This window comes from Ranitomeya variabilis, chromosome 6 (assembly GCF_051348905.1).
Source record: "Ranitomeya variabilis isolate aRanVar5 chromosome 6, aRanVar5.hap1, whole genome shotgun sequence".
Classification (NCBI taxonomy): Eukaryota; Metazoa; Chordata; class Amphibia; order Anura; family Dendrobatidae; genus Ranitomeya; species Ranitomeya variabilis.
The window spans coordinates 194993448-195018785 of NC_135237.1; the positions used below are offsets into that span (position 1 = coordinate 194993448).

A 25338-nucleotide genomic window follows, 5' to 3' on the forward strand; every position below is an offset into this window, starting at 1 on the left:
CGTCCATTCTGTCTACGTCAGTTCTGTCACGTCCCACCATTCAGCCATCCGTACCTCTGGACAATGATAGTACCACCTGTGCCAGCTCCTACCCATACAAGCATAAAAGCATACTATTTTATATAAAATAGCAGCTTACAAGTCAATATTACAGGCATGCACAAGCAAAAGTATAGATAACAGCCTATTCTTGGTTTGCTAAAAATAATCGTCTGGGTAATTAAGCTACAATGCCATGTCTTCACTGCACATTTTGGCAAATTTTCACCCAAAATTAGATTTGCAGCGAATAAATTTGTGTGGATTTCAAGAGATGAGATGATAGATGAGAAAGAGAGAAACTCACTGATCATAAGGGCTTACACTTTATAGGCAAGAGAGGACCCCGCTGACCATAAGAGTTTAGACTTTACAAGTGAGAGAGAGACAGGACCCTGCTGACCATGAGAGCCTACACTACAGAAAAATGAGAATTACCTAGTGACTCTGGAGATGGAAGTCGAGTCTGCCGTAGAAACTGTGCTCCACTGTTAACCACTGAGTTCTGATGGCCAAGGTACTGGCCATCAGAGCTGCATGACATTATGGGGAAACCCACACGGCAATGTATAATAACACTTGCCGGCTCTTTGATGTTTCAACAATGTGTGGTAATTGTGCTGGGAAAGATTTTTGCCTGCCCTTTGATGCTTCAGCAATGTGGGAAATTGTACTGGGAAAGATTTTTTGTTTCTTGAACTGCGAATTGAATCTCCAAATGTCTGCTCATCTTTATCTGCAAGCAATGTGTGTTGATTCACTCAAGGTTATTTTCAGTTTCTTATTTTAATATTTCACAGTTAAATCAGGAGGAGAATGGAGACAATGTGAGTTCATCATTAGTTAATGAGTATTAATGGCATGAATATTTGTGTGTGTGCGGTGTTGTGAGTAGGGTAACAAATCTTAACAGGGAAGGAAAGAAGGTTGTTTTTAGAGAGTGGGAGAGGCGAGCGCGCTAAGTTATACTCTGAGCAACTCTGGAAGAAACCAGGTCCGATGTATTCCTGTCTTCATTTGTAGAAGACTTAGTAAATAAAGTGATCTCCATGATCAGAGAGGGAATGCCACTAAAGAGAAAATGCAAAAGTCAGGTTGCAAAGAGATCCAGAATAATAATATAGGAATAATAATAATTTTATTTCTATAGCGCCAACATATTCCACAGCACTTTACATTTTAGAGGGAACTTGTACATACAATAGACATTACAGCATAACAATAAACACATAGATCAAAACAGATACCAAGAGGAATGAGGGCCCTGCTCGCAATCTTACAATCTATGAGGAAAAAGGGGAGACATGAAAGGTGGATGGTAACAATTGCTTTAGTTGTAAGAATCGGGCATTTATGTAATGCTGCATGAACCGGTTATTGACCTAAGTATGTAACAGTACAGACACAGAGGGCTATTAAATGGATAAAGCATGTGAGAACATGAGGAACCTGGTTATGGTAAAAATTTTGAATGGGCAACACAGGGATAGTAAGTTTAATGGGTTGAGGCGGTAGGCCAGTCTGAACAAACGCGTTTTTAGGGCACGCTTAAAACTCTGGGGATTGGGGATTAATCGTAATAACCTGGGTAGTGCATTCCAAAGAATTGGCGCAACACGTGAAACATCTTGGAGACGGGAGTGGGAGGTTCTGATTATTGAGAATGTTGTTAACCTATGGTCAATAGAAGAACGCAGGGCACGGGTAGGGTGGTAGACTGAAACGAGGGAGGAGATGTAGGGTGGTGCTGATCCATAGAGTGCTTTGTGGGTGAGGGTAATAAGTTTGTACTGGATTCTCGAGTGGATGGGTAACCAGTGTAATGACTGGCACAAGGTAGAGGCATTGGAATAACGATTGGTGAGGAATATGAATATGGAATATGATCCTGGCTGCAGCATTCAAGACAGATTTGAGAAGGGAGAGTTGGGTAAGAGGAAGACTGATTACATAGTGACATAATAACATAGTTATTAAGGTTAAAGCAAGACTTTAAGTCCATCTAGTTCAACCCATAGCCTAACCTAACATGCCCTAACATGTTGTTCCAGAGGAAGGCAAAAAAAAACCATGTGGCAAAGAGTAAGCTCCACATTGGGGAAAAAAATTCCTTCCCGACTACACATAAGGCAATCAGACTAGTTCCCTGGATCAACGCCCTATCAAGGAATCTAATATATATAACCTGTAACATTACACTTTTCAAGAAAGGCATCCTGTCCCCTCTTAAATTTAAGTAGTGAATCACTCATTACAACATCATACGGCAGAGAGTTCCATAGTCTCACTGCTCTTACAGTAAAGAATCCGCGTCTGTTATTATGCTTAAACCTTCTTTCCTCCAGATGTAGAGGATGCCCCGTTGTTCCTGTCTCTGGTCTATGATTAAAAAGATCATCAGAAAGGTCTCTGCACTGTCCCCTCATATATTTATACATTAAAATAAGATCACCCCTTAGCCTTCATTTTTCCAAACTAAATAGCCCCAAGTGTAATAACCTATCTTGGTATTGCAGACCCCCCCAGTCCTCTAATAACCTTGGTCACTCTTCTCTGCACCTGCTCTAGCTCAGCTGTGTCTTTCTTATACACTGGAGACCAGAACTGTACACAGTATTCTAAGTTTGGTCGAACTAGTGACTTGTATAGAGGTAAAATTATGTTCTCCTCATGAGCATCTATGCCTCCTTTAATGCATCCCATTATTTTATTTGCCTTTGTAGCAGCTGCCTGACACTGGCCACTAAATGTGAGTTTGTCATCAACCCATACACCCAGGTCTTTTTCATTGATGGTTTTGCCCAGAGTTTTAGAATTAAACACATAGTTATATCTTATTACTTCTACCCAAGTGCATGACCTTACATTTATCCCCATTAAAGCTCATTTGCCATTTATCAGCCCAAGCTTCTAGTTTACATAAATCATCCTGTAACATAAAATTGTCCTCCTCTGTATTGATTACCCTGCAGAGTTTAATGTCATCTGCAAATATTGAAATTCTGCTCTGTATGCCCCCTACAAGGTCATTAATAAATACGTTAAAAAGAATAGGGCCCAATACTGACCCCTGTGGTACCCCACTGCTAACCACGACCCAGTCCAAGTGTGCTCCATTAATAACCACCCTTTGTTTCCTATCCCTGAGCCAGCTCTTAACCCACTTACACATATTTTTCCCTATCCCCATTATTCTCATTTTATGTATCAACCTTTTGTGTGGCACTGTATCAAAAGCTTTTGAAATGTCCATATACACTACATCCACTGGGTTCCCTTGGTCCAATCCGTAACTTACCTCTTCATAGAAGCTGATCAAATTAGTCTGACATGAACGGTCCCTAGTAAACCCGTGCTGATACTGGGTCATGAGGTTCTTCCTCTTCAGATACTCCAGTATAGCATCCCTTAGAATGCCCTCCAGGATTTTACCCACAGTAGAGGTTAAGCTTACTGGCCTATAATTTCCGAGTTCAGTTTTTGTCCCCTTTTTGAATAGTGGCACCACATTTGCTATACGCCAGTCCTGTGGTACAGACCCTGTTATTATGGATTCTTTAAAGATAAAAAATAATGGTTTATTAATTCCTGCAGTACACGGGGGTGTATCTGCAGCGCCCCAGAGTCCTGGTCGTTGCAGTACTGACGCTCCGCCGCTAAGGGGAGTGATGGTACGTCTGATGGCACTTAAGGAGTTCACCTGACCAGGTATCACAGTCACACTTTACACTTCACATTCTGGCCACCAGGGGGAGCAAAGGGTTCTATGCATTAGGCCACTCCTCACAATCTGGTAAAACTGGGGGCTGGATAGGAAGTTAGTGAGAAGCTGACTGGGTTGGAACCAGGCAACATCCTGTGGCAGGGGGTGTTGCGGGGGAAGATTCAGAGGGGTCTCTGTCAGGGGTGGGATCCTGACAGTGGCCTAGCGAACAGAACAGAACGTTACGGAGCCGCGCCTGCACTCGAATGCGGTGGCATCCTAAGAAAGGAAAAGAAGCGAGGTTTATTGTGGAGAAGTGAGAAACGAGATCGCAGCAAAAAGGAGATAAAGCCAGTAGGAGTCGTGCCGTAAGATCGAGGCAACATCCTACTGAGGCGCGTAGCCGGTGGCCGGAACGCCGAGGAAGTATTAGGCTCCAAGCAATACTTCAAACAGCGGCAGGACAGTTAATTTTAGGTTGGCTGTCTCACCTAAATCACCTAAGCAGACATAGGGGGCAATTGTGGGAGAGGGGCGACGCTAGGGTCCCGGAAGAACTCTAGGCCTACCCGTCATACGGGTGCGTCCTATCTATATCATCTGGGTACGGACAAAGAACATCAGAACAGATACGAGTTGTGAGAGAAGAACATCAGAAACAGACACAACAGTTGTGAGGACTATCCCGTGGTGCTCAGCAGGGAGGTAGTACAACACACAGGCGCTAGAAGGTAGGCACTGATTTCCACCTGCAAAGGAAACTCTGGATGTGCCTTCGGACCGGCCGGTCTCAGCCAGCCTTGTTAGCAGTACTCTGGATTGAGGATCCTGAAGCCTTCAGTAAAGAGGTAAAGAGACTGCAACCCTGTGTCCTCGTTATCGCGACCTGCACCACGCACCATCATCACACCTTTCATTGGACGCCCCTTAGCAGGGTCACGGACCGGGTCTAGCCACCGTGACAACCCCAGGACCGAGACAGAGAGGCCCGGTACCGAGTACCCCGCGGTCCTGCGTCTGGGGGCGCTCCAACTTGGCGTCACGAACAGGATCTACTTAAGTCTGAATAATCAGGTCATGTGTGCCTTGGAACAGTGTCTGAATTGTGCTTGAACTGTGACTTATTGCAAAGACTGTGCATTGCCGATTCCCACCAAAACCGCCGCCATTACAGCGCCACGAGGAGCGCAGGAGAAGAAGAAGGGCATGGAAGTGGGCGTGAACAAGCTGAAGAGCGCGAAAGACAATGGCCGCCCAGTCTAAATGTTTCGGCCCCTTGAGGACATGTCCGTCAGCAGCCGAGATCCGCCTCCTGATCCTCAATGGTGGGCAGAGACAAAGAAAGCGAAACCGCCCACGAAGGAGAGAGCAGGAAAGGGAAGAGGAAAACCATGTGGAGGACGCCATGGCGAGCTGCCCAGAACCGGAGCGTGGGGTCGGAGCAGAGGACTCCCCCAGCTACCCGGAGGGGCACTGTAATCGGACCTCCACCGCTGATGCTGATTTCCTGCAGGCCGGTGTGGAAGAGCTCAGCAACCAACTCCTGCGGACGCAGCTGAGCCCTGAGGCTGGGTGGGAGAAGACCTCCATCAGGAGCCTCACCAGACGTCTGTCGGCAGCCTCGTCTGGTCCGGAGCAAGAAAGAAGTTTCAGCGCTCCGAAGCCGGAAAGCAAGGCCCTGCCGGAAAGCGAGATGCTGCAAACAGATATGACAACGCCGCAGCGCAAGGCACCGCATCTGAAGCAGGTATAAAGGACGACCCTGCCCTGACGACCGACACCACTCCAGTGACTGCTAGTGCCACAGCTGCTGACTCCGTTCCAGTGACTGATCTTGCAGCAGCCGCTACCTCTGCTGCAGCAAATGCCCATACTCAAGCTGCGCAGACCTCCATCGCTGCACATGATTTAACCATACATGAAAGACAGATTAAAGGCATTTGTCCAGCACTGGGTGTAACCCTGGACCTCACTTTTCCCAGGCCAAGAAGGGTTAAGTTCATTCTCTGTCCTCCGTAGTACATGCCTGCACAAGGCAATCTTGCCTTACGCAGGCGTGTACTATGGAGGACAGAGAATGAACTTCAATCCAATATTGCAGCCAGCATGCAGCCAGCGGGTAAGGAAAGGGTGAATCAAACACCCGAAAACCCCGCCTCTATGGCTGAAAATTGTTCCCTCCAAATTCAGGTGACAGAGTCCCTTTAAGCTAAGCAATATTAGCTAGGCACTTTGAGCTAGTAGATACTCCTTTATTCTGTAAATAAAATTAATGATCAAAAGAGAAAAAATATTCAGTAATAAATATTATATAAACGTTGTGAAAAACAGAATAGCTACTATAGATATTTAGAAACCAAGCTAAAACCTGTACTTCCAAATCATGCATCATCGAACATACAGTGAAATGACATGCAATGTCTAGTAGCAGAGTTAAAATGATTTATGTTTTTTTTATGTACCCTGATATATTCTTAACAAGAGACTGTAATACATTATCCAATCAAGCACTAATGTTTGCATGTAAAGAACCTGTGCCGACCACAATGGGCCACATAGGTGAAGGGAAAAGCATTAAATATAGCTTTGGCGCTGAATGAAAGACCACTACAAAAGGGAAATCAGGAATCATCAAATGTGCTTGCTTTATATCTAAAACGCCAAATCTGACTCTTCTGTCTACTATTAAAGTATGATTTTACACTATTCTGTAGAAATATTCACTAACTTGCAAAATGTGTTATGAATGATCAGCCAGTGATTGTTAATTAGATTTTCTGTAAAGACCTCTATTTAGAATAGAAATAGACCCTCACTTACTTTGTTTCCATGTTTATATTATAATGTTATCTTATGGTTCTCGTTATTTCCTTCCTGACTAGAAACAAATTCCAAATTTCATCAATTTCTGCAATTTTGATATCCAGTTGATTCCTGCTCTACATTGTTCTCCTTGCAATAATGTCTCTTAATGGTTAACACTTGTGTAAACCTATTGAGTAGAGGAACAGAATAATTCCTTAGACAAAACATTTATTTGATCCATGGTTCATATGTTTACGAGATATTAACCACTTTTTATGATTTTTCTTTATTCTCTGAGGAAGGTAGATTTTATGGTGCTTCTCGTTGGGTGCATTTCTCACCTGTGTATTTAAACTTGATACAAAAAAAATCTTTATCAGTTCAATTGCCTCGATTCTCTGGTTCACCTGAAAGGGAATCTATCATGTCTCCTTCAGTAGAGCTGAAACTTAAGGTACGGTACCTTCACACTCAGCAACTTTACAACAAGAACAACAATGATCCGTGACATTGCAGCGTCCTGGATAGCGATCTCGTTGAGTTTGACACGCAGCAGCGATCTGGATCCTGCTGTGATATCGCTGGTCGGAGCTAGAAGTCCAGAACTTTATTTGGTCGTCAGATCGGCGTGTATCGTCATGTTTGACAGCAAAAGCAATGATGCCTGCGATGTTTCTTCATGGAGCGAACTGGAGCGAACAACCAGCGAGAATGATAAGTACGTCACTGGATCGCTCCTGCATCGTTATGCTGTTGCCGGTGTCTGACGTCTCCTAGCGACCTAAACAGCGACGCTGCAGCGATCGGCTCGTTGTCTATATCGCTGCAGCGTCGCTTAATGTGACGGTACCTTAACTTGTGATGTTTGTCAGTGTTTTCTAGTCATATGCTTTAATATGGATCTAGGAGTTGATGTCTCCACAGTAATCGTAATCCATGTGTATACTGTATCTGCTTGATATTCATCAGTACCTTATGAATTAACTTCTCTTGGGTTTCCATAATCATTTGTTCTACTGTAATTCTGAATATACAATTGTTGGATACTATTTTGATCCTTAAATATTATATTATTTTTTTAATATTTCAGTATTAGCTGTGTCTTAATTATTGCCTAAAAATAGCTATTATATTTTTTTAAATTGATTTTATATAATGGTTTTAATTTTTATGCTTTCATGTGATGGTTTCCTATCAATAAGAAGCTTGCTTTAATGCTTGGGCAATTGGAAGGATGTGACGTGATAAGTACTGCATGTATAGGCTGTAGCAGATGTAAAACTTGGATATGAAACACTATTCCGAAATGCGTCAGAGGTTTTACATACGGAAACGGTGTTAAACATTTTCTTACGTTTTTATTACTTTAGTTTGCAGATTCTTTTAACTTTAATCCTCACAAGTGGATGCTGGTCAACTTTGACTGCTCAGCATTTTGGTAAGTAGCAATAAGGTCATTAAGAAAGTAATATCTCTGTGACAATAATGTACAGTATTATAAAGTGCACATCTGTCTTTAAAAAAAAATGGAATACAAACGATACATTCGGGCAAATAATATCTTCCTAATTAACAATTGATTTCAGATAAATCAGTCTATAAGTACATTTACAGCTTGCCTACATTTATTTTTCTCGATTCTTTAATTTGTCATCCAAAAATAAATGCAAACATGCAGTACTTTTGCAGAAATTTTAGATGCAACTTTTCAGCCTGTATTATTTTTACCCAAGTCAGGCTTAAATTGATATCTTTTAACAAAAAATATGAAATTAAGAACTAATTTACATATATCGCCATACTAGTTATGTTTATGTGATTATGAGAGATGATTGGTGCCACTTTAAATACCCGTAGGCATGAGTTTTACACCACGTTTTTGAAAACTTATTTTGTAAGCAGAAAAATAATTCCTAGTCCCCCCAAAACTCTTCTTATTGCATTTATGTTTCATATGTAGATTTTCTGTAAATATCTTCTTAAAGGGGTTGTCCAGTAGTAGGAAAACACCTTCTCATACCCCACTCTTGGCCCCGATAAAATAAATACTCTTATACTCCCCTCCCGTGCCAGCACTGTTCCCATGGTGTCGGCGCTCGCTCTCCTCTGGGCTTTCATGCAGTTGTTGTAACACGTGACCCCGGCACCCAATAAGAGCTGACGTTACTGTCCCCGTGTTTGAACAAATTGAACATGAAGAGGAAGCCAGGGATCAGTTGAAGCCTGGACTTTCTCTTTGTGTTCAATTTCTCTGAAGGAGGAGGCAGTGACGCCAGCTCTGATTGGGTGTCAGGGTCACCTGTCACAACAACCGCATGGGAGCCCCGGGGAGAGTGAGTGGTGATACCATGGAAACGGTGCCAGCACGGGAGGTGGGTATCAGCTTTTTTATTTTATCGGGGCCAAGCGTGGGGTATGACAAGGAGTTGTCCAAGTAGTGGACAACTTCTTTAAACCAATAATGAATAAGAATTATAGATATAATATTTATCAAAAGGTTTTTGGCCAGTTTCAATCCAATATCAGTCCTATTTATTTCTGAAGAGAAAAAAAAGAGACTGTACACAAATGTTGGAGAAATTCTGAAGCCTGGCTATTATTCACGTTTCTCAGAACAAACATTGTAGGTTTGCTCTTTGGAAACAGAAACAAATGTGTTGTATTAGCCTTTGTTATGAAAAAAGCTTATTGACTCACTACAGTACCTGAGTGTGCACTACACACAGACTGTTTAAACAGCAGACTTCCAATTCTATAATCACAATTTCCAAGAATATATTGCGCACATCAAGTGGGCCACGGTGAGACGACTGTACAATATGATATACAATGTAAAATTTGTTTCTTTAGAGTAAAAATGTTAAATACTGTCATTATGGCTTGTTAGGCAGGATTATTGGTTTTGAGAAGATACTAAAGAGCAAACATTATTGTTTATTAGAAACAATAACCTGACAATCATTGTCTGGTGTGAGCACATATAGAGGACTGGGCAAGTATGGGGAAATGGATTAGTGTAAAATAAGAATTATTATGGCGTGCTACGCACACTGCGATTTATGTTCTGCTTTCCTAACTTTAAAATTTGGGAGGTATAGTCATAGTTATGAGAAAGCCATACTAAACACAGCTCATGGAAGAAGCCATCTTGGGATTGGCAGCTCAGTCTGCTGTTTTCTATTAGGACACAGCTCCAGATCCCAAGTTTCTTGTTATCAGCAGTGTCATGGCTCACAGTCTTGTTGTTATTGCCCTGTCAAAAAGTGCTACATATCCCCTGAGCTGGTGTATCCAAATCTATCCTGTGCAATCCTCTGCTGCTTAGCCGGTGTACCTAAGTTGGTTGTATGGTGTTGTGCTGTTATCTGGTGCTGAAAAGCCTACTGTGCGTGATGTTGTCAAATGAGCTTTTGTAGCTAAGCCTATCCTGTTTTGCACTGCACTTATGCACCACTATATATAATCAAATTATAATTACTGCTACATATTAGTTATATCTAAGCCTATGATTTTTGCTGCAGCATTTCAGAGTATCACATACACAGCTACAATAATGCAAGCAGCTTCAGATTAATGCTGCCAATGGTTCAGACAGCGTGAATCTCCTGTCAGGTTCCATTTAATATTTTAATATGATTATGTCAATCTATAGGTAGTAGATTGTTAAAATAAATAAGTATATACTATGTTATATGAATCTCCTGTCAAGTTCCCTTTAGGAAACATTACCACATTGCATCTTCACTGCAGACCTCCCATAGTAGAGATACAGCAGCAATATCCATAGCGCCGCCACGTCACTCATTTCACACTTTACACAGCAATGGGTGAAAGTCACTCACATCCGCACCATAAATTAGCATGTTGTGAATCTTACACAAATACACGCAGCTACACATCTTGACATGCTATTAGTGAGGATATTACAAACTTTCTGAGGATTGTTCTGTCATGATGTTGTCACGCTTGGACACAGGTAAGTCTGGCGGATGACACAGCATGTAAATACGATGGGATGGAAAAGGAAGAAGGCACTAATGGTAGGGAGCGAGGGATGGGACACCTCCTCACACCAACCTATGCCTGTCCCTAATCTCCCCTAATGCCCTATGCGGGTCCTTCCTCCCAACTCTGTCACGTGCCTACTCCTTGACTGTCACCTCTATTGACCCCGACTAGTGCACTGGTCGGCAAGGATGCTAGCCACACCACTGCAGATGGTAACACACAGGGGAAGAGACAAACACGGGACAGACAAAAAGGAAAATAGTCAGCATGGGCTCTGCTGCTAAGCTCCCAAGCAGCAGAGCATATGAGAGAACTCCACCCCCCAAGCTGGTATGCATAGAAGAACTCTATAACCGATGATTAGCTGATGGGTCACATGACTATTTAAAGGGAAGTTTGCGTGGTTACCAACCAACAATAGCTGACAAGCCAAAAAGAACTTCCAGCGATAGATTGACATTAACTCTTGCTGGAACAAAAGGATAAAACATTTAATTTTCAGCAGACCCAGAGCTGCCATGAATCCCTTAATGATTTATGATGGCTGAATGTACTTAAGCATGCAAATCATCAAAATCTGCTGTTGGCAGTTCCTTACGGATCTTGATATGCGTGCCAAAGTATATTCATTGTGGCAGAACATTCCTCAGACAACTATTAATGACTTCACTGCTAGCATGTCAAGGTGTGTAAGCGCATACATTTCTGTGTGTGGCATTCATACTTGATACTGAATATATCAAGATGTTTTGAAAATTTTGCTTCCATTTTTTCAGCATTTGCGAATAATAATAATCAGATTGTGAGCTTGTGTTATTTTGTAATGTCTGCTATTGCCTGGACAAGTCCTCTCTGTAATGTAAATTGCTGCGGAATATGTTGGCGCTACAAAAATGGCTGTATCCACCTCTCATGGTACAACCTGTGACAATATCTTGATATATATATATATATATATATATATATACACATGCTAAACACCTTTTAGATCCACCTTTTTTCATGCAATTGTATGGTGCCTGAGCAAAGTAGTCGTGGACGAGCTGATGCTTCTGCACGCTCTGACACCCTACAGACAAAACGTGTCCCAGTCCTAGAGTGCTGCTGTGTGTGGAGTGCATCACACTTACTTGTGGTCCATAGGCCTCCACTGAGATCAGGCTTTCATCTTCCAGAATCTTCGCAGCAAACAATCCATTGGACACTGAACTAGTTAAAACAATCAAACTTTTACTTGGCAGCTTTCCCATAGGTACCGGACTTCACTTCAGCCCCAGTTCTCTGTATGTGTGGAGCATCCATCTTGCTAACTCCTCTAGCACTAGGAATTCTTCTCCACCGCAAGCAGTGCACCCAGATTCCATCAACCTCCACCTCCAAGAGTTTGAGTCCAACTTTCCCTGCAGCTTAGTGGGTCCAAAGGACACGATGTCCATCTGAGGTTCCCGGGCCTGCAGACGAACTCCCACTGAAGGATTCTTTGGCAATCAACTGCCTCGAGTAAAAGACCCATGTTGTTCCTAGTAGCCTGTTGCCTGTGCTGCTGTCACTTCACCACCCTATCTCTCACCGAATTCGACACTTCCTGAACCCGGCACTGACTCTCAGATCCCCCTCTCTAATCTGGGCCAGCTATTACAGTTAACCCTCTCTGACTAAACTGCAGCCTTTGAGTGTTTTACTCTCAGATAACATACTTCAATATGACAAGCCTACAACCTGCAGCAACCACCGATCGACCGAACCACTGCACGATCAGCTCTATCCTCACCTACCGTATCCTCACCCATCCCTTGTAGATTGTGAGCCCTTGCAGGCAGGGTCCTCTCTCCTCCTGTACCAGTTGTGACTTGTATTGTTCAAGATTATTGTACTTGTTTTTATTATGTATACCCCTCCTCACATGTAAAGCACCATGGAATAAATGGTGCTATAATAATAAATAATAATAATATAAAATAGATTTAACTACATTTAACCACTTGGGGTGTCAAGGAGCAGAACTTCACCTCCACCACTTCTACACAATGGTTTAATAAATAAATACTGCTCTATTACAGGCAGATATTATGTTTTAAGTTTCAGTCTCTGCAAGGAATATAAAGCTCTGCATCAGATATATAAACCTTTGATTGCTATACAGATATATTAGTAAATTAATTAGCATGAATTTAACCCTTTTAAAATAAAAAAAGGTACTCGGGACATTCATGGATTTTAGCCAATGTATTTTGTCTGCAATAATGTACTTATTAATTCTTTGCGAGACAAAGTACTGTTATCTACTAACAAATCTTTTTGTATAAAATAGGGTAAAGAAGAGATCAGATCTAATTGGTGCCTTTAAACTTGATCCTGTTTACCTTCAATATGATCAACAAGAATCAGGTGAGTAAATTTATCAATCCATAATTATTTCCAAGCACTTAATAATTTAGCAGCCATTTCATGCCTCTGAATATGACTATGCCTCTGGTTAAAAGTTGGTTTATATAGTTACATAGTTAGTACAGATGAAAACAGACACATGTTTGTCAAGTTCAATCAAAGGATAGGAAAAAACAACAGTGGGGTTCGGTATATCCTTACTGTATAATCAAGTCTGCCCCAAATAGGAAGATTTCCCCCTGATCCCAAGTGTCAATCGAATAATTTCAACATTCTTAAGAGAGTTACACATGTTCATAATTGTTTATTTTATTATAAAAAACATTTAAGCCTTTTTGAAACCATCAACAATTGTTGGTAAGAACAACACCAGAGATAGGCTGTTGCACAGAATAATAGTTCTCACAGTAAAGGCCGGTCTCTTATAGAGATTGAACCTTTCTTTCTTGTGATTTTTGTCTTTTTTTTTTTTTTGCACTTTTGCTCTTTCCTCTCCTTCTTCCAAGAACCATTGCTTTTTTATCCACATATCTATATGAGGGCTTATATTTGGAGCCAGCATCAAAGTGGGGACCTGACTGTTAAGGTAATAATACATCATATGTGCTGAAGGGGCTAATCATTCAGCATTACTGAGATCCTCCATGCGCCTTGTCAGCTTTGTGACTGTCCTTTGTACTTTTTCTAATTTCAAGGCATATTTTTTCTGAACTGCGTAGAGCCTGAAATGCATATTCCAGATGCAGTGGCACTAACACTTCGTAAAATCGTAATATTACATCCCTGTTCCACAAGCCCATGCCTTTTTAATACATGACAATATCCCGCTGGCCTTAGAAGCTGCTGATTGACATTGCATGCAGCTATTTATTCGGCGATCTACAAGTACAAGGACACATAGATCTACCAGTGATTCTCCTAGCTTTACTCTCCCTAGAACATATATTGCCTGCTGATTGTTATAACTTTACATAGCTCCACATTGGACCTCATCTACCAAATGGATGCCCAAACATGCAGTTTGTCCAAGTCAGTAACATATGAACATCTTTCATTGATTGCTCTATGCTAAATAGCTCCATCATTTGCAAAATTAGAAACAACTCTATTAATCCCAACTTCTGTATCATTAATATATATGTTGAATAATGATGAATCCAGCATCGAACCTTGGGGTCACCACTTATAACCAGAGACCATTGAGATTAGCAGTCACTCAGTACAACTCCGTGTCATTGAGTCAGTTTTCAATACAAATACAAACCTTATTTTCTAAGCCCATAGAATTTCATTTACCCATTAGGCGTCTGTTTGGGACAGTGTCAAATGCCTTTGAAAAGTCCAAAAACACAATTGTAATAGCTACCCTTCTGCCAAGCTTCTGCTCACCTCTTCATAAAAACGTATCAGGTTGTTTGGACAACTTTAGTGCTTAGTAAAACCGTGCTGGGTATAACTTAATGGTATTTTCAACCATACACTCCTGTACATAGTCTCTTACAAGCCACTCAAACATTTTTCCCTCAATGGATAGTAAGCTTACTTGTCTCAAATTACCAAAGAAAGCTTTCCTCCAATCAGTTGGCAAAGTATCAATCACCAGAGAGTCTCTAAAAATTATTTAAAAGGGGCACAGAAATAATTGAGGAAAGTTCTATGAGAACTCTTCAATGCAGACCAGGCAAACGGCCTTGCTCACATGGATTTTTAACATGCACCATATCTACAGTCACGGTCAAAAGTTTTGAGACTGACAAATTTTGTTTTTCACAAAGTTTGCTGCTTCAGTTTTTAAAGTGGCAATTTGCATTAACTCTAGATTATTATGAAGAGTAATCAGATGAAATGCAAAAGATTGCAACATCATTCCTCGCCATGAAAATTAATTTAATCACAAAAACCCGTATTTCCACTGAATTTCAGCCCTGCTACAAAATGACTTCCTTACATTATTTCTGTGATCTTCTTGTTAGCACAGGAGTAAGTGTTAAGGATGAAAAGGCAGCTGATATCACTCTGCCATACTGCTTGATTTATAATTACAGACGGATTGCCTAAACTCCTTAACAACCACCGATGAGCCTTTTAACGGCGTAAGTTAAGGGTACTTATTCCACAGCACCGCTTTTTAACGGCGCTGAGAAATAAGAGTATAGCGCCCCCAGCGTCTGAAAATCTCAAGGGTCTCTGCTACCGTGGTGTCTGAGACCCCGGAGAACATGCTTTGAGTCGGTTTTTACCATCCCCAGTGTTGCGATCGCCGTTATGCAACGAATAAGGGTAAGTTCACACAGGGCGTTTTTGCTGCTTTTTTTTCTGCAGCAAAACCTGATCTTCTTGTTAGGAAAAATGCAGGTTTAGGTGCTTTTTTTGGTGCAGTTTGTGTTGCGTATTTGGTGCGCTTTTTGGTGCGTTTTTTTTTCTCTTTGTCCATGCTAATGTCCTTGTATTTTCAGCAGCAAAAACACAGCAAATATTGATACCTACGTTTTTGCTGCGTTTTTTAACCCTCATTCAAGTCAGTAGGTGAAAAATGCTGAAAAAACGCAGCAAAAACGCTGAAAGAAGCTTTGTGTCCAAAAAGCGCAGCAAAGCACAAAATACTGATCATACAAAAAACCAATGTGTGTGCATGAGATTTCTGAAATGTCATAGGCTTTGCTGGTACTGTAAAAAGCAGCTGAAATTTAGCATTAAAAAGACACAGCAAAAAAACGCAACAAAAACGCCCTGTGTGAACTTACCCTAACGGCGACTGGAAAAAAAACAAAACTCCAATTTCCCATTTATTTCTCTCTCCTCTGATATGATCTAGAATACCAGAGGAGAGAGAAATGGGGTCCCCCGAGCACCCCCCCAGTACCTCCCGCATCCCTCCGGCTCCATCCCACGACCCTCCATGTCATCTTCCTGGAAGAAAATGGCGGGCGCGTGCACAGTGTACACGCCTAGATCTGCCGACTGGCACCCGGCAACAATAGGAGATTTTTCCTATTGGTTCATTTTGATCACTGTGATGAACCCTATCACAGTGATCAAAATAAAAAAAAAATAGTAAGTTAAACCCCCCTGTCACAATATATATAGCGACCCCACGGGGAAGGGGGTGGTTGGCAGATGGCACGACACACAACGGGATGGTAAAGGAGTGAGGAAGGCCCTACCAATTGTTGGCAGATATGCAACAGATAGAGGAGGAGTTTACACTTTTCTGACAGTAGATGGCGATGTTGTTACCGTTATATGCTTAGTTGAATGTAATGCATATACTTGTTGTACTTTGTTTTCACTTTCTCTCTGGTAAAAGGTCCGTTAGTCTTCCTGTTATGCAGTATTAAAAAGCTGATGCATGTACCTCATGTTCTGTGTAGATAAAAGTTTAATTACCCCATATCTACTCTCACAAGTTTCTTCTGCATCCAAACTATTCAACACCAATAGGGAAATGAGGAATGGTCACATCCTGCTTAAACTTGAGCCTGACCCTGCACTCCCCCTAATGCCCTAAGTGGGTCCTTCCCCCACCACCATCTGGAACCTCATCCCTCGCTGTCACCTCACACTGCCCTGGCTAGTGCATTGGCTGGCAAGGACTCTAGCCTCACCACTGCAGATAGTTCAACACAGGGGACTGTGACAGAAGGGGTAATAGCACAACTTACCTTTAACGACTTCCTCTGCTGCAAAACACCGCACAGCAGAATAAAGGCACCAGGATCACGAACTCACGAAACCAGCTCATAAACCACAGCAGCCAGCAAGTTCCTTACACCAGATTTGGTCACTGTAGCTTGCTCTATCACCGACAGTCAGCTGATGCATCAGGTGACCATTTACAAGATGATGGGAGTGGTCACCACCCACATCAGCTGACCTAACAACTCTGCACTTACAACAGATTGCCAGCGAGGAACACTGATATTAACCCCTGCTGGTCCTGAAAGGAAAAACACTTCATTAAAATAATATTGGAACCAGAGCTGCCACAAATTCAAAAATGGATTGTGACAGTACCCGCCATTCAATGAGGGGCCTCTGGATCCTCAACATCGGACCTCACTGGAAACGACATATGGTGAGGACGCCTCGATCCACAAAGATTCACCTCTGCAGTTACCTGATTCACAGGTTTGCAGCAAACGCAGCCCAATGGAGATGGCAACAACATAGGCTCTGGAGGTGGACCAAATTTCCAGAGCACCGACCTGTGGAATACGTTGTGTACATGTATTACTGGGGTAACTCCAGCTGGAAAGTCCCCGGGCTGAGAATGGCCAACACCAATAGGGCCCGACCACCCTAGAACTCCAGGTCCCAGTTTCGTACTTCCACCTGATATTTTCACTCACACATACTCATTCACACACAGGTCAGGACCTGAACGTTTATTTCCACTCTTTGAGAAACCGAAAACAGAGGCATCCCCCTGTGTCACTAAAGTCATACCCTTACTACATACAGAGGGAACCACCACCCTCCCCTTAACTCTCCTCCTGGGAGGACACCGAAACTCAGGGTTTACCTGTGGTGAGGGTTGAATCCTGCCCCTTCTCCCTGGTAGCTCCTTAGCTGTCACCAACGGAGAAAAAGGGGTAGTTTTAAGAAGGACGGCAGAGACAGAAGAGCTCAGGCAGCAGTCCTTGCAAGACTGGACCCAACTGACTATTTCCCTGGACTGCCAATTTATGACAGAATTATGTTTCTTCAGCCAGGGAAGGCCTAGGATGATGAGAGTTGGCATACCCTCCAAGACGTAGCACGACAGGGACTCTTCATGAAGAATCCCTATACACAGGTTAATATTATCTACGACTTGGGTCACCCTCCCCTGGCTGAGAGGAACAGAGTCAATTGCCTTAACACTAATGGGTCTACCCATCAGACCATGGGTCTGAACAAAGCGAGAATCCACAAAATTGACTACAGCTCCACTATCCACAAGCACCGGTATAGTCTCAGTTACCTTGCCAAACACCACTTCAGCAGGAATGGTACACTGAGATGAAAAGATGGAGGAAATATACACAATCTGGTTGCCTCTCTCCACACGACCAGGGGGACGTGACTTTTGAGATGGTGAACATACTTTGGAGCGAGCTGGGCAAACATTGATGTAATGACCCGTAAGTTCACAGTAGAAACATGACCCCATACCACAGCGAACCGCAGGCAACCCCGTTTGAGAAGAGACTCCTCCACCTGCACCAGTGTGTCCTCCAACCTAGAAAGAACAACAGGGGGCAGATTTGGGGTATGTCTTTCCCTGAGGTGTCTATCCACCTGGATAGCAAGGGCCATGGCACCTTCCAATGACCCAGGATTACTGTACTGCACCAGACTATCCTGTAGCCTAGGTGATAGACCCTGACAGAAATGACTCCTAAGAGCAGGGTCATTCCACTGCGTGTCAGTGGCCCACCTCCTAAACTCTGAGCAGTACTCCTCAGCTGGCCGGCCCCCTGTTTGATTTTATGGAGTCTAGACTCAGCCAGAGAGATGTCATCCAGATCCCCATACACCAGTGCCAATGCCACAAAAAACTCGTCCACCGACCGCAGAGATGGTGTATCGGTCAGCAAGGAGAAGGCCCAGGATTGGGGATCACCCTTAAGAAGGGAGACTATAATCCCCACATGCTGTTCCTCACTCCCTAAAGAAGGATGGTGGAGCCTGAAATATAGCTTACAGGCCTCCTGAATAAACAAAAATGTATTTCTTCCTCCAGAGAACCTGTCAGGGAGAGATATCTTGGGTTCCGGTTGAGCCTGCCCATGAGCCGAGACCCAGAACCCCGAAAAACCTGTGAAGCTGCTTCACCACCTGACACCGCAGCTCCTTTAACCTCATCAGTGGGTGTCTGGATCAGCTGAGCAAAAGCCTGTGCTTGAGCCATCGGTTCACCAGAAAAAAGTATTGATTGGTGATAATGTCATGAAATATATAGCAACCCCATGGGGTGGGTAGGTCATCGGATGGCACGACACACAATGGGATGGTAAAGGGGTGACTAAGGCCCTACCAATAGGGAAATGAGGAATGGTCACCAGGCTTGGTCACTGTAGATTGCTCTATCACCGACAGTCAGCTGATGCATCATGTGACTATTTAAAGAATGATGGGAGTGGTCACCACCCACATGAGCTGACCTAACAACTCTGCACTTACAACAGATTGCCAGCAAGCGAAACTGATTTTAACCCCTGCTGGTCCTATATGGAAAAAAGCTTCATTAAAATCAAAGTGGAACCAGAGCTGCCATGAATTCAGAAATGGATTGTGATACCCCCTTTGTCACCCCCTTATTTAAATAAAAATAATAAAATAAAAACATGTATTTTTTTCCATTAGGGTTAGGGTTTGGGCTAGGGTTAGGGTTGGGGGTTAGGGTTGTGTTGGGGTTACGGTTGGGGTTACGGTTGTGGTGTTGGGGTTACAGTTGTGTTGGGGTTACGGTTGTGTTGGGGTTAGAGTTGTGATTAGGGTTGTGATTATGGTCAGGGGTAGGGCTGTGTTAGGGTTGGAGTTAGAATTTGGGGGTTTCCACTGTCTAGGCACATTAGGGGTCTCCAAACGTAACATGGCACACTCCTTTGATTCCAGCCAATTTTTTTGGTTCAATAAGCCATACGATGCTCCCTCTCTTCTGAGCCCTGCCATGCACCCAAACAGTAGCTTTCCCCCACATATGGGGAATCGGTGTACTCAGGAGAAATTGCACAACAAATTTTGTGGTCCATTTTCTCCTGATATACTTGTGAAAATAAAAATGTTTGGTTCCAAAATATTTTTTTTAAAGTAAAAATGTTAGTTTTTTTCCTACCACATTGCTTTAGTTTTCGTGAAGCATCTGAAGGGTTAGTAAACTTCTGGAATGTGGTTTTGAGTACCCTGAGGGGTGCAGTTTTTAGAATGGTGTCACTTCGGGGTATTTTCTGTCACATTAGCCCCCTAAACTCACTTCAAATGTGAGGCCCCTAAAAAATGGTTTTGTACATTTTGTAGGAAAAAGGAGAAACCGCAGGTCAAATTTTAACCCTTATAACTTCCTAACAAAAAAATTATGTATCCAAAATGGTGCTGATGTAAAGTAGATATGTGGGAAATGTTATTTATTAACTATTTTGTGTGATATAACTCTCTGATCTAAGGGCACAAAAATATAAATTTGAAAATTGCCAAATTTTTTCCAAATTTCATTTTTTCAGAAACAAATGCAAGTCATATCGAAGAAATTTTACCACTATCATGAAGTACAGTATGTCACGAAAAAACAGTCTCAGAATCAGTGGGATCCGTTGAAGCGTTCCAGAGCTATAACCTCATAAAGTGACAGTGGTCAGAATTGCAAAAATTGGCCCGTCATTAAGGACAAAATTGACTCTGTCACTAAGGGTACCGTCTCACAGTGGCACTTTGGTCGCTACGACGGTACGATCCGTGACGTTCCAGCGATATCCATGCGATATCGCTGTGTCTGACACGCAGCAGCGATCAGGGACCCTGCTGAGTATCGTACGTCGTAGCAGATCGTTTGGAACTTTCTTTCGTCGCTGGATCTCCCGCTGTCATCGCTGGATCGTTGTGTGTGACAGCGATCCAGCGATGCGTTCGCTTGTAACCAGGGTAAACATCGGGTTACTAAGCGCAGGGCTGCGCTTAGTAACCCGATGTTTACCGTGGTTACCAGCGTAAAAGTAAAAAAAAACAAACAGTACATACTCACATTCCGGTGTCTGTCCCCCGGCGTTCTGCTTCTCTGCACTGTGAGCGCCGGCCGGCCGGAAAGCGAGCACAGCGATGACGTCACCGCTGTGCTTTCCGGCTGGCAGACACAGTGCAGAGAAGCAGAACGCCGGGGGACAGACACTGGAATGTGAGTATGTACTGTTTGTTTTTTTTTTACTTTTACGCTGGTAACCACGGTAAACATCGGGTTACTAAGCGCGGCCCTGCGCTTAGTAACCCGATGTTTACCCTGGCTACCCGGGGCCTTCGGCATCGTTGGTCGCTGGAGAGCTGTCTGTGTGACAGCTCCCCAGCGACCACACAACCACTTACCAACAATCACGGCCAGGTCGTATCGCTGGTCGTGATCGTTGGTAAATCGTTTTGTGAGACGGTACCCTAAGAGGTTAAAAGGGGGCAGGTGCTTTAAATTTTTATCTTCTCCAAGAAACAAGTGCAGTCATATCTGCTTTGTATCTAAAGAGCTTTACATGCAAGAATGTTGCTGATTGTAAGATTGCCCTTAAAACAAACAATTATTGCCTGATCAAGAGCTTCAAAGAGATAGGTATAATTGCTGTGAACAAGGCATTAGGAAACACAGAAAAGTTCAGCAAGTACCAAGACCATCACCAAAGGAGGATTTAGAAATAGATCAGTTCTACACCAGTCCTGAGCTTGCTCAGCAATGGCAGCAAGCAAGTGTAAGTTCAGCTACATCAGGGATGTCAAACTCAAATACACAGAAGACCAAAATTGAAAACTTGTACAAAGTCGTGTGCCAACCTTCATATTTATTAAAAATGTCTACAATTGAGTACATTATTCCTTATCTGCTTGTAAACAAAGCCTTTAATTTGCATTTAATTGTTTTTCCCCCCTCAACTGGTTTTTTATTTTTTTATTTTAAGCAAAATTAAATGATATTGTCATCACTGGTACCCAGTTTTTAATAAATAGTGATATTTCCAATAGGCTATGTATTGTTAGAAATGATCAGATTCAACAGCGCATTGCCTCTTGTTGGAACTTCCATGAACTGGTGCATGACATTATCCTGTAACAAACTGAGGAATTTCTTCCCCTTTGTGGAAGCAGAACTCTGATCCCAGTCAATATCTGAGTACACAAAATCTCCAATTGTCATTAGTGTACCAGCCAATGACTTGATTATGCAGGTAATCTTGCAACTCCTACGTGATGTTGGCAGCAATCAACAAAAAACAGGGAGTATAACAGCCAAGATGACATAGAAAACTTTACTGAATAAATACAAATAAGATAAATATACATAAAAAGTGGACGTCAGATAGAAGGCGGAAGCCACACATGGAGCCCCAATGCCAAAGTGACACCAGCTAATCAGGCAAAAACAGGAAGACAAATAGTACTGACAAATAAATAGATACTATGCAATCAATATAGTAGTAAACCTACAAGAGAGCATGCCAAGTGGCAAATTCCACGGAAAATCTAGAAAGAAACAAATGCATGTAAGTTAACAAGAGAATCCAAAGACTCATAAAAATAAATAATACAGTGCACATGAGGTGTGTGGATATCTTCTGCGCTGCCGCAACAATACAATTTCCAAGCTTGATAAGGTAGTAATGGTGGTCTATGCAACGCGTTTCAGGGTCTTAGTGACCCCTTCTTCAGAAAATGCCACACATAACATCGAGAAACAATACACTTACATTCCTTAAGTACATGCATAATTCTAAAAAAGGCGCCAACCATTCACATGAAACATGGTAACAAAGTTCAAAAGTAACAGATAATTCATATTGATTTGTCTGCACTAAATTTGACAAATGAAACAACAACTAATTTTATACTAATGAATTTAGGTTTCTTGCAGGCTGATGTGCAAAAAAATAAAAATAAAATGAAACATAATAAATAGAACGAAAAAAACGTTCTCAAGAAGTTTCACAACGGATAAGGCTGCTTTCACACATCAGTTTTTTACGGTCAGTCACAATCCGGCAAATTTTGAAAAAAAACAGATATGGCAAAAGTTGCCGTTGGATCCGTTTTTTTATCATAGACTTGTATTAGCGACGGATAGCCTGACGTTTCATAAAAATTGGTTTTCCGGCGGCTGGAGAAAACGGATATAGTAACGTTTTTTGTGTCCGTCGAAAAAATGGACAGCGATGGATCTGTCGCTGTCTGTCGTTTGCTACAATGGAACCCTATGGCACCGGATCCGTCAAATGATGGAATCCAGTGACAGATTCCATTTTTTCTTAACTGAGCATGCTCGGATTTTTTTTTTAATCCAATTAGCAGGTTCAGCTAGTCAGATCCGTTGAAAAAACAGATCTGTCTCATCAGTTTTTCACAATCTGCGACGGATCCGTTTTTTTCAACATTCGACGGATTGTGCCTGATGGCAAAAAAAACTGATGTGTGAAAGCCGCCTAAGAAGGATCTGATGAGAACTTGCGGAGAAAGGGAATAGTGTACCATACGTGTACTATTCCGTTTCTCCGCAAGTTCTCGCCAGATCCTCTTTATGCATTGTGAAACTTCTTTAGAGCATTTTTTTCATTTTATTTACACACTGTGACAGAGTTTGATCTCAGGGTACTTGCATAATTGACCCCGATTTTCTTGCATGAGAGAATTGACAGCCTTGTGATCCCAGCCTTATTAAATAGCTGCATTTTTTACATCTATTTAACCCATAGATCAATCAGAATGCAAATAATTAGTGAATATAGGAACTGACTGAGTGCTAATTATTATGAATTTATTAAAAGTTATGCTGTTAATTTACTACAATCAGTGTTTTTTGTACAACTATTTGCTTTTAATTATTGCAAAAATATAGGTGATCTAATCCCTATATTGTTTTGTTTAATGCAGCAGATCAGTTTCTGAATGACATTTTTTTTTTTAGCCAAAGCCATGACTAGATCTAAAAAACACAGAGCAACCATATATATATATTCCTTTTTCGAGTGCACATGTCAGTTTACATTTACCAAAACAATACAAATCATCATTATGGTCATTATTGTTCCTCCAGCAAAGGAAAGGAAATGTGGTATAAATAGACATGTTTCATCAAGTAGCCAGCCAGGAGGAGGAATATACAATTATTTGCTTCATGGCTTTGGACAAAAAAGGCCTGAAATGTAAAAGTTAAAAATAAATTTACCTTGCATTTTTGTACTCCATGTATCCCATTACCTATATTTAATATTAAGTAGTTTGTAAATTACTGCAATCAACCAGGCTAAAGGAATCAATAAAGATAAATATTTCAAGGAGTAACACTAACTATCATACATACTCCTGATTTATCATTAACACATGGCAAGAATGTAATAGCTCTACTAGAACATGAAATTCAGCAGGATGGACCAATTTGCCTGAGTGTTTCGCAGCTTTGTAACATGTTTAATTGAAACCTATATAATTATCGACATATTTACAAGAATAAAGGTTAGATTTTATGATGCCGACTGCGAAATTCAGTTTACATGATAGAAAATCACGGCAAATTTCATTGGTCAAGCACAGCTGCAGACAAGAAGGTTATAATCACCGCTACACCAACATCAAGCCGAAATGATGCCTCCCTGGCAGAAAATGACTGCTAGAACAAAAGGGTCATTAGCGGCTGTTATGTCTATTTACTGCAGCATTCAATTACAGCTCAATAAAGGCTCCCACAGCTAAACTATCCCTGGTTTACTGCATGACTAGAGTAATTGAACGCCAATGTGTGATATTTAAAGTTCTCTCCAGTAAAGCTTAGTTATTTAGAATGCAGATAACCAAATATTGTTCAGATTTACACTAACAGGGGCCCATTTGATGCTCCTTATCTCTCACTTGCTCCAGGTTTGCAGGAAGAAATCTATGCACATCTTGAAGAAACAACCCCTTTCACAGAAATGATCACCATCTGCTAATATACATAAATGTATCGTATTTTTCGGACTATAAGATGCACTTTTTTCCCCAAAATTTTTTGGGGAAAATGGGGGTGCGTCTTATAGAGGGAATATACTTACAAATACCGTCGCCTAGGTCCCAGTCCAACGCTACAGCCTCCCTTCCCAGGCTGGTGCAGCCCTCTGTGGCGGTGCTCTGTTGGATGAGGGCGGCGGTGGCCTGTTGGGTGAAGGTGGCGGTGTTCTGTGAGACAGGGGCGGTGGTAGTCTGTGGGACGGCGGGGCTCCGCCGGCATTTCGTGAATGCCTGGAGGCCAGCGCAGATCCATTCCTGCGATGTGGTGGCCTTCGAGAAAATGGCCGCCGGGGGGCGGCGCACGCTCAGATTCAGATCTCGGAAACTAGATCTCGTCCTGAGAGATCTTGGCAATGAGATCTCAGCTCCCTTCTGAATCTGACCATGTGCCGCCCTGGGAACTAAGCTTTTGGGATGGCAACTTCAAGAGGCGGGTCCCTTTCGACTTCTCCTTGATTTTCTTCCCTATGTTCATACTCATATATTCATGCCTTGATCACTCAAAGTTTAATACCACCCTTGCCTTACCAACTCACTTGACGGTAAAACAGTCCTTCTTTGGGTCACTTCTTCCAATGATTCCACCCCGTCCTCCAGGTTGTTTTAGTTCAAACTGTTTCTTGAGTTAAATACCTTTGATATAATAACATTACATCATAATATAATTCTCAAGACTACAATTT

General features: G+C 42.2%; 1 protein-coding gene across 3 annotated transcripts in view; it reads left to right on the forward strand.

The window, feature by feature from the left end:
- Positions 1-25338, forward strand: part of DDC (dopa decarboxylase) — a 407527-nt gene that overhangs the window by 268118 nt on the left and 114071 nt on the right. For all 3 annotated transcript variants that reach the window (XR_013216885.1, XM_077269362.1, XM_077269361.1), the window contains exons 9-10: positions 7918-7985; positions 12867-12943. Coding sequence is in view for 2 of the 3 variants with exons in the window: in XM_077269362.1 (XP_077125477.1) it covers positions 7918-7985; positions 12867-12943 (145 nt within the window). In the remaining variant the exon portion in view is untranslated. The remainder of the gene's footprint in view (positions 1-7917; positions 7986-12866; positions 12944-25338) is intronic.